Source organism: Diplotaxodon limnothrissa, linkage group LG19, assembly GCF_057381915.1.
Source record: "Diplotaxodon limnothrissa isolate DT_005_m linkage group LG19, D_limnothrissa_male_GT1.1, whole genome shotgun sequence".
NCBI classification, from domain to species: domain Eukaryota; kingdom Metazoa; phylum Chordata; class Actinopteri; order Cichliformes; family Cichlidae; genus Diplotaxodon; species Diplotaxodon limnothrissa.
In genome coordinates, this window is record NC_140614.1 from 23,925,796 (window position 1) to 23,935,993 (window position 10,198).

General features: G+C 40.1%; 1 protein-coding gene across 1 annotated transcript; it reads right to left on the reverse strand.

Annotated features, from left to right (window-relative positions):
• Positions 1–326: 326 nt before the first annotated feature.
• Positions 327–2,837, reverse strand: LOC146612260 (beta-1,4-galactosyltransferase galt-1-like). Its single transcript, XM_085342953.1, has 4 exons — positions 2,233–2,837; positions 914–1,244; positions 655–830; positions 327–558 (listed from the first exon to the last, which is right to left on the reverse strand). Exons 1-4 carry the CDS (start codon positions 2,835–2,837, stop codon positions 327–329), a joined length of 1,344 nt encoding a protein of 447 aa, XP_085199079.1.
• Between the last annotated feature and the right edge of the window lie 7,361 nt (positions 2,838–10,198).

Below are 10,198 nucleotides of genomic sequence, written 5' to 3' on the forward strand. Positions count from 1 at the left end.
GAAATCGGAAAATAGCCAATGTGTTGAAAATGCTTATGATTGTGTGCTCTGGCACAATCATAAGCATTGATTGCTACTAACAACAAGAAATAAAACCGTTTGCTTTATAATTATATTGATATTTAATGTTACTTGTAGCCAGACTCAGAGTGTTAATGCTGGCTAATTTTAATATGCAGCACTGTGATAAGCAAAAATAGAGTGGACTTGGGATGGAAAGACATTATTTTAGGCTGGCACATGCCACCCCTGTAGGTCAGCCTGTGTTTTGTTGACCAGCTTTTTTCTCCTAAAACTTCAGTATTTGCGTTTCTGTCCATCATCTATCAGTTTTGCGTCTCTGATGTCAGCAGTTCTGCTCTCTGCAGCACCTTGATCACATTGGGGAGCAGTTTGTCTTTAAAGTCCCACAGTCGAGTGTCCACATGAAGCCGATCAAGTGGTGGATCGGTCGGAGTCCTGATTGGCGAGTGAATGATCCGACAGACGTCTGGTGGAACCTTGAACTTTGTTGCAGACATCATAAGCACATCATGCACTGAGGTCTGCTGCACTGCTCTGTAGGTGCATAAATACATGGACAATCACACAATGCCTCAGGGTTAAATGAATGCTAGTGCCGAACACTCAACCATTTTTCCCATTATAACCCACCTTGGCTGAACTATTAACTTGTGTGGATGGTAAATATTTCTGTTAGGCTCCTCTCTGTAGATATGCACCATAATATCAAAGCCTGGCACCCCATTCCATTGAGGCAGGGGTCCCCATTTACTTTGATTAAAAGTCTTCTTGGGATAGGTATGGTTCTCAATGAGAAATACTCCTGTCTGTAGAAGAACAGTTTAGGTTTGACAGGTGCAGGAAGGACATTTGAAATTTTTTTTTAGAAATGCTTAGAAAAAAATGTTACATTTGGATTCTGATTTTGGAGCGTGTTCATCAAAGACATCAGATCTTTGTGCTGGTATGGCATTATAATCTCATCAATGTCATTCAACAGGACGTAGCGGGAACGCTCCATTGATCTGTAAATGCACTCATTAAGTGTGGTCAGCTGGCCAAAGTAGTGCACGTCTCCTCCGTGCTCTGAGTGAAGCCAGCCACGAGATGGATTCAGATGCTTGTCAATGGGCCAAGGAACCATTTCCACAAAGCCCTCCTGGCTATAATTCTGCAACAGGCGGTCGAGCTCTGGACCACAGCTGGTGTTATAGATCACCACTCTGTTCACACCCAGCAACCTGGGACAAAGTAACAGGTTTAAAGGCTTACATTTATATATTTCATTAGTTTGCTCATGCCTTTGTTATTTATTGCATTTAGCTTACAAAAATGCATTCATATTACACAGAGGAGTTAAGAAGTATACAAATAACAAATAACTGGAAATGCAGAGATTTTTTGTTTGAGACGACATTTGACTTTAAAGCCACAGAAAAGCCAGTTAGGTTTAGGGGCCAGCTTCGAAAGGAAAACATTTACACAACATTATAAGGAAGTCTATATCCTGATACATGATACAGTATCTAAGCCCTCCTTTATGGATGGTTTAGATACTGGTAGATTTAGGGGTTAGGATGTTTTGTGTGGCCTCAGTCAAATGTGGCCACATTTGGATAAAAAAGACAAACAAAAAAACCCGAAAACAAAAATAAAGAAAGTTGCGCTGTCAGCGTTAATCTCGTTAAAATGACGTTAACGCCATACCCACATTAATGGGGCAAATCTCCATTAGTCAGGAGAGCCTGGACAGCGCTAACGTGTTAACAAGCTAACCACGCTAACACGTTGACACCATGCAGCCCCACGAACGGGGTGAGCCACGTTAACTGGCTAATGGAGATTTGCCCCATTAATGTGGGTATGGCGTTAACGTCATTTTAACGAGATTAATGCTGGCAGCACAAAAAGAAAAAGAAAAAAAAAACATGGGTGGGGAAAACTCCATCGTTTTTATACAGTCTATGCTCCACACTTACATGTGCAGATGCACATTTAAATATCTATCAGCACCTGCTACATTTCAAAACTTCTAATACTGGAAATATTCACTTTGGTGAGAATGTCAAAGACTCTGAAGTCAAGCCAACGTTATCCTCCGCTCTTGAATACAGAAGTAGAAACACCACTGAAGAAATCCAGGAGCTTTACAATTAACAGCAACCGTTACACAGAGGTTTTGCTGCATAGGTTTCACTCTGTAGCTTGTAGTGCTGTTACTGTACTCACCTGTACATTTCCAGAGTCTCTGCAAACTGAAGCACATTGTTGTAGTCGCCAAACAGATTAGAGATGCAGACTGTGAAGTCAAACTTCATGTTTTCTTCCTTTTGCCTGTCGCTCTTTTGGTTTCTTATAGGAAGCCAGGTAGAGTCAGATGCACTTTCTTTGTCTGGTGTAGTCAAGAGAGTGACATGTGTAGCTTTGCAGTTCTGAGGAATCTGACACATGACGTCCGTAGTGGTGAAGGGAAAACCAAAGTGATCAGAATGTTGTAAAATTGTTGCTGGAGTGGTTTTACTTAAAACATTTGTGCAGCAAAAAACGCAGTGAAGGGGCTGTATGGAGTCTCTCTTAAATATGCCAATGATGCGTATATCCAAATCCTTCACTCTCTGGTCCACGTATGCTGACACCAGTAAGTGCTTGGTATTTTTGAGCGGGGTGATGGTCTGCTCAGATACTCCCAAGGAGCAAACACCCGCAGGCCCAGATGGTTTTGGGATGGATTTGTTGTTGTTGTTTGGCATATTCACATTGAATAGAAGAATGAAGATTAATGCAACAATCAAGGGGAGAGCCAGCTTCTTTTTGAGAGATTTTGCTGCATCCATCCAGCCAGCGCAGATGAAGCTAATTTCCAACCTGAGGAGAAGGTGTAGAATCACAATTACAAAGAGAAATGTAAAAATTCCTTAGAAATTTTCTTGCTGCGATGTTTGTGGAACATCAACAAACCTGTTTTCAAACTTTATATTTCATTTAAGTAGCCACTTTGATGTTGTAGGAGCCATTTTTGGGTTAATACCTTATGTTGCCGCTAAAGGTCACATTTTTTTGTTTTCGTATGGTTGGTTCATGTAAAGGTATTTAAGGTAGACGCACATAATCAGCATCAGGTGTGTTGTTAATCGTAAGAAGGCACACAGTTTATGACCACTGCGCTGTTATGTTAAAATGATGTTGGAATAAAGACCAAAAGGACTAGATAAGTACTGCTGGAGTTATTGGACTGTTTAATTAATTCATGCATACCAGTGAAATCGCGTCACCCCCGTTAATTCAATTCAATTCAATTTTATTTATATAGCGCCAAATCACAACAAAAGTCGCCTCAAGGCGCTTTATATTGTACAGTAGATGCAGAGAAAAGCCCAACAATCATATGACCCCCTATGATCAAGCACTTTGGCGACAGTGGGAAGGAAAAACTCCCTTTTAACAGGAAGAAACCTCTGGCAGAACCAGGCTCAGGGAGGGGCGGGGCCATCTGCTGCGACGGGTTGGGGTGAGAGAAGGAAAACAGGATAAAGACATGCTGTGGAAGAGAGACAGAGATTAATAACAGATATGATTCAATGCAGAGAGGTCTATTAACACATAGTGAGTGAGAAAGGTGACTGGAAAGGAAAAACTCAATGCATTATGGGAATCCCCGGAAGCCTATTGCAGCATAACAGAAAGTGTGCTTCGGATGAAGCACGAGAAGATTGTACTATGAAAAAAGAATGTATTTAAAAGTTTTTAATTTGCTAAGCAAATAAGCTCCTCAGAAACACCACTGTGTTTGAGCAGGAACAGGAAGTGATAACAAACACCTCAGTGGCCTTAAGAAAGCTCACCTGTGTCCCAGGATACTAGTCAATGTCAACCACTGTACTATTGAGAGCATTCTCACCAACGGCATATCAGTGTAGTACAACAATTTTACCACAGATGGTTAAATAACACTAAACCAGATGGTAAAAAAAATTGCCCAATGTATCACTGGCACTCATTTGGCCAGCACAGCCCACTGAATGGTCATTAATCAATGGGCTTTGATTAGTGCTAGTTGATCAATGGTCATGACAATTTGCAAATTAATGATCAAGGAACTGACCTCACAGCTTATTGTTCATTCAGTGGACTAGTTTCAGTCATTGTGCAAATGTACTGTTTATAAGGTTGGGGAAACCTGCAGTCAGCTGAGACTAAAGAAGTCACTTGGATGAGTGACGATTCTCCCACTGAAAGCACTACGTCCAGATCAACAGAATCAACCTTTTGGGATATACTTACCTGGATGATTGAGCATGCATCAAGATACCCATTTCTTTATTTGCAAGTTCACCATATAATTGATTTGGCAGATTTTTACACAAAAGTTAACTTTTTTACAAAACATGTAAACCACAACATTATAGAGCTAAAGAGTGTCCTTGAAGAAAGAAAGAAAAAACGTAAATCCTATTAAACAAGTTAGTTTAAGAAAATGGAATATGACCTGATATTGTTTGACTTATTGAGTTCTTTTGCAGCACCAAATATCAATAAGATTCACTTTAACTTCCATTTTGAATCCCCCTTCAGTTTTCTGTAGACAACCCATACTAGACGCTCCTTTACAAAATCAAGGGACCCTGTGGTAGAACTTGACCTAAGTGGCTAAAGAAGGGCAGGAGACAGATCCTGTCCAGTGTAGTGAGCGATTTATTTACCATTTTTGTGACCAAACAATATTGACAAAAATAAATAAGAAACTCAACTCCATAGTTAACTCAGTTCAAATAAACATAACTGAACTTTTTGTGGACCACACTCCCTTCCCTTTTTTAATTCTTTCACTTCTTATTAGTACATGGCCCAAGAGTTGCCACCAGTCCACTCTGAGGCCTTCCCCAAACCGCAGCTCAATTCATGTTTAAGCCTTTTGCCTTTATCGATAAAAACACTGTCAAATATAAAATGAGGACGTGGGCCTAGCTAGCGAAACAGCAATGGTCACTGAGTTTTGTCCTTACAGTTTATCCTCAGACAAAAAATGATTAATCCTGAGGGCAAAACATTCAAACCAGTCTGACAAAGAACCAAAAACAGTTGCATCCTTATCCCCAGGCCCAGGTTATGATGCCACAAGAGCAATGCCTTTTCTTCTTTTCCCCACATTATGACTAAGATGATCAACAGCGACCCTCAGGACCAGTAGAGGTTTTAGATACGGGCGACACCTGCGGTTGCCCGGGGCGGCATCGTGGTGGGGGGCGGCATCACGGGCATCGACAAAAAAAAAATGCTCGTACTCATGCTGCCCCGACGTCAGCCAGCGCATATTGGGAATGGCATAGGCACCGATTGGTTTATCGCCCATTTGCTGGGAGTAAGGGCAAAGACTGTGCAGTGAAAAATAAAGTGTTAAACAGTAAAGAAGAGTCGAAGGCTACGTTCACACTGCAGGCGAAAGCGCATCAAATCCGATTTTTTTGACCCTATGCGACCCATATCCGATCATGCTATGACAGTGTGAACGGCGCAAATCCGATATTTTCAAATCCGATCTGGGTCACTTTCGTATGTGGTACTGAATCCGATACATATCCGATGTTTTAGAAAGCGACTGCTGTTTGAACGGTCAAGTCGCATTAAATCCGCCTTTTACGTCACCGACACAAGACTGAAGCCAATTATCAGCGCCCGAGAAGACATCGCGAACGCTTCCTAGCCATCCAGTGTAGATGTCAGTGAAACTGTTGGGAAGACAACGTAAACATTTTATTTGTACTGTGTAATCTGCAGATTCTGACAGAAATCTGCAGCTATCCTTTGAAGCACCGCTCCTCTCTTAAACAGCAATAAGGATCATTATTAGGTTATTTACATTATTATGTAAATAACAAAATAACTTAAAGCAAAAATTGGGAAACGTAAAGTCCGAAGTCTTTATATTAACGGCCATCAGTCAAACAATACTGTTTGTTCTTGGTCTAAACAAAGCGCGTTGTGTGTGACATCTTCTTTTGCGCATGCGGGCCGCTTTGAGCGTTCACACTAGAGCGCGTTTGCTGTCGCATTTTATTTGTAGTGTGAACGAGGAGACAAAAAAATCGGATTTGATCAAAAAATCGGAATTGAGCATTAAGACCTGCAGTGTGAACGTAGCCGAATAGAGATTTAAGTGGTATCGATTCGGAAATAGATCCAGTTTAAAGCATCGAATTAAGGCAATGAATAGAAACTTAGCTCTAACAGAAATCGGACACGCATTATAAGAACGTTTGTATTAGTTTTAATACTCCATTGAAATATTATATTTACCGTTAATTAACTTGAGGAAGCGGTGTAGTCAGGGCGTTCCTCCTGCTGTTGTTCGAGAGACGACAGATGCATCTCCGTTTATTTCCTACTGCGCCTAGTAACTGATTTTACTACCTCGCCCGCAACGCGTAGACGGAAAAAAACAAAAACAGAAATAATGGCTTGTGGTGTTCTGTGTATCACGTCGCACTCGTTTCCTTCGCGATATCTTTTCAGGCAGTAACTACTTTCATTTTACACGAATATTTTATATTTTACTCCACACTTCTGGGTAGATTTTGATGACGTTTATAATATATTTGAGTGGATTCTAGTGCATTTAAATTGTGTCAGTCCATTGTAACTGTGTTCTCATAGTGCAGTGCATTACAAAAATGACATTTTACATATCTGTGGTAAGATTTTGAACTGTTTTGAACAGATCAGCAGAAGTCAGGCAAAGATCGTCTTATATAACTGAATGTTTAAAAAAACAAAAATCCACTCAAATCACATAATCATGTGCATAATATTCCTATTTTTCAACTGTAACTGTGGTTTTGTAACAGGAGGTACAATAACTTAATTGGATGCTTATTCAGATTGACCGACGCTGTCATGGGCTAGGTCTGTGACCCAGTGTTTGAGTTCTTATATGTATCTTTTGTATTCATTTGTGCCCTAGTTTAGCTCACCTAGTTAATTTCTAGATTGCTCTTTAGTCTTGTTCCTTAGTTGTTTATGTCATCTCCCCCTGTACTAAGTCTCCCTGGTTCATGCGTCATGTCTGCGTGGTTATGTTTAGTTCATGTCATGTCTAATCTCCATGTTTCCTGTTTTACTTTGAAAGTCTGCATTCAATGTCAGTGTATTTAGTTTCACCTCTCCTGTCCTGTCGTTAGGTTCATGTGTGTCAGCTGTGCTCCCATGTGTGGCCACTTCCCCTGATCATCCCTCATGTGTATTTAGTCTCTGTGTTTCATGTAGTTGTGTCGCGTACATGCTGTCTTCTTATAGCTTAAAAAAAGTATAAGGAACAAAAGGAAAATAAATCAAAACTCATAGAAGAGACTAAAGACATGTCATGATCCCCATCCTCACCTTGCTGACCTCCCTGTTTCTGCCTTTCTCTCCACTTCATCCTCTCTGCCTCAGTCCTGTTTTTCCTTGTTTGTGTGTTTTACATGTGTGCATGTGTATCTGCAGTACAGTGGAATTTCCCACAAAACTTTTTCAGTTCCGTACACCTGCTGGCATTTGGTTGTTGAATGACTCAGACTTTAGTGATTGTCATATATCTTGTTTGCCTGCGATGAACTTACTTGCTCTTTCTCGTGTGTAGGAGTCTGTGAATAAGAGGTGTGGGGAGTGTGGTGAGCAACTGTGAATAGCAGGTGAGCTAAAGTGGACAGCAGTCTCTGGAAGAAGAATCACTGGCACCTGGGATCAGGATTGATCACTACTGTGGAATTGTGGTTTTTGGTGACTGTTGTTATTGCTTTTTATCATCATAAATAAATTTACATAATTTAATGACACGGCAGGGCTGAAATAAACTATTAACATGGGATAACACAGCTGTGTTACATTCAGGTGTTAATGTGTGCCAGGGAAATCTGGAATCACATATTCAATTTATATGTAATTCAAGTTCTTTTCTTCTTGGCACTGCAACTGCAAGAGATCATGAAGTAGTATCATGTTGGAGTTTGGACCATGTGAGGTGCTGTAGACCAAGTGGCAAAGAAGGTGATAAATAGACAGCATCAGCATAGTCAAGTTTTTTTTAACTGTCCTTTATTTCTGGCATCTCCATTATGGCATTTAAAAAACAAACCTATCTAACTAGTGAAATAAGTACACTATACGAGGCAAATTATGTAAAGATTAGTAATACAATCCAAAAAGATTTGATTAAATGGGCTCCGCTTAGCTCAAGAATAGAGGTAATAAAAATGAATGTGCTTCCTCGACTACTGTATCTATTCACTTCATTGCCAATCCATATACCAGATGAACAATTTGGTAGATGGGATAAATTAGTTAGTAGATTTATTTGGAAAGGGACAAAGCCAAGAATAAGATTTAAAATACTCCAATTAAGAAAAGAAAAAGGAGGACTTGCCCTCCCGAATTTCAAGGAATATTTCTATGCAGCTCAGCTGAGATATATTGTTTACTGGTGTTCACCGGATTACACCTCAAAATGGAAGCATATGGAGATAAATTATTGCTTATCATGTCATCCACAAGCAAGATTGGGAGAAGAAACTATCCAGTCTACGAACACAAATCTCATTACTGAATTCACTATTAAACTCTGGTGGATTATAGTGAAGAAATATAGAATTATAGAAGCCTGTAAATTGCTGATTTGGCCTGCATATTCTCGAAAATTCCAAAGTGGACAATGGGATAGTACATTTTTAAGATGGGTCAATAAAGGAATTACAGCAATGTGTACATTAATAGATGGGACAACATTCAAATCCTTCGAGAATCTACAGAGACAATTTGGACTGGATAAATCAGATTTATTTAGGTATTTTCAATTAAGACATTTTTACAATACAGAAATTAGGAAGACGTTCTTGAGAGAAGGAAGCCATATAATAGAAATAATAACAGGTGCATATAAAAATCCTCCATCAAGAATTTTATCGAAATTATATAATGGCCTGCAAAATTTGAATAGGAATGAAACATTATATATCAAACAAAAGTGGGAATCGGAATTACATCTTGAGTTGTCAGAGGATGACTGGCGATCCGTATGTCTCACACAGCATAATTCCACTAGCTCTAGACAATGGAGAGAATATGGCTGGAAAAATGTGATTAGGTTCTTTATTACTCCTTATATCAAAAGCAAGCAGCTGAAAACACCCCAACAATGCTGGAGATTATGTGGAGACTGGGACGCCAGTCATTCTCATGTGTTTTGGAAGTGTAAAAATATCAAACCTTACTGGGAAAGCATTGCGGTAACAATGACGAAAGTGCTGGGGTATGACGTGCTGTGTGAGGCACAAGTAATGTATTTTGGAATATGGGAAAATGTAAGAAAGGAGGACCATTAATTGTTTAAAATTATGTTGTTGTCAAGCAAAAAGGTAATAACAAAAAACTGGCTGAAAAGTGACCCTTTAAAATTGGAAGAATGGACTGATGTAATCGAGGACATACAGTGGGGCAAAAAAGTATTTAGTCAGCCACCGATTGTGCAAGTTCCCCCACTTAAAATGATGACAGAGGTCAGTAATTTGCACCAGAGGTACACTTCAACTGTGAGAGACAGAATGTGAAAAAAAAAATCCATGAATCCACATGGTAGGATTTGTAAAGAATTTATTCGTAAATCAGGGTGGAAAATAAGTATTTGGTCAATAACAAAAATACAACTCAATACTTTGTAACATAACCTTTGTTGGCAATAACAGAGGTCAAACGTTTACTATAGGTCTTTACCAGGTTTGCACACACAGTAGCTGGTATTTTGGCCCATTCCTCCATGCAGATCTTCTCGAGAGCAGTGATGTTTTGGGGCTGTCGCCGAGCAACACGGACTTTCAACTCCCGCCACAGATTTTCTATGGGGTTGAGGTCTGGAGACTGGCTAGGCCACTCCAGGACTTTCAAATGCTTCTTACGGAGCCACTCCTTTGTTGCCCGGGTGGTGTGTTTTGGATCATTGTCATGTTGGAAGACCCAGCCTCGTTTCATCTTCAAAGTTCTCACTGATGGAAGGAGGTTTTGGCTCAAAATCTCACGATACATGGCCCCATTCATTCTGTCCTTAACACGGATCAGTCGTCCTGTCCCCTTGGCAGAAAAACAGCCCCATAGCATGATGTTTCCACCCCCATGCTTCACAGTAGGTATGGTGTTCTTGGGATGCAACTCAGTATTCTTCTACCTCCAA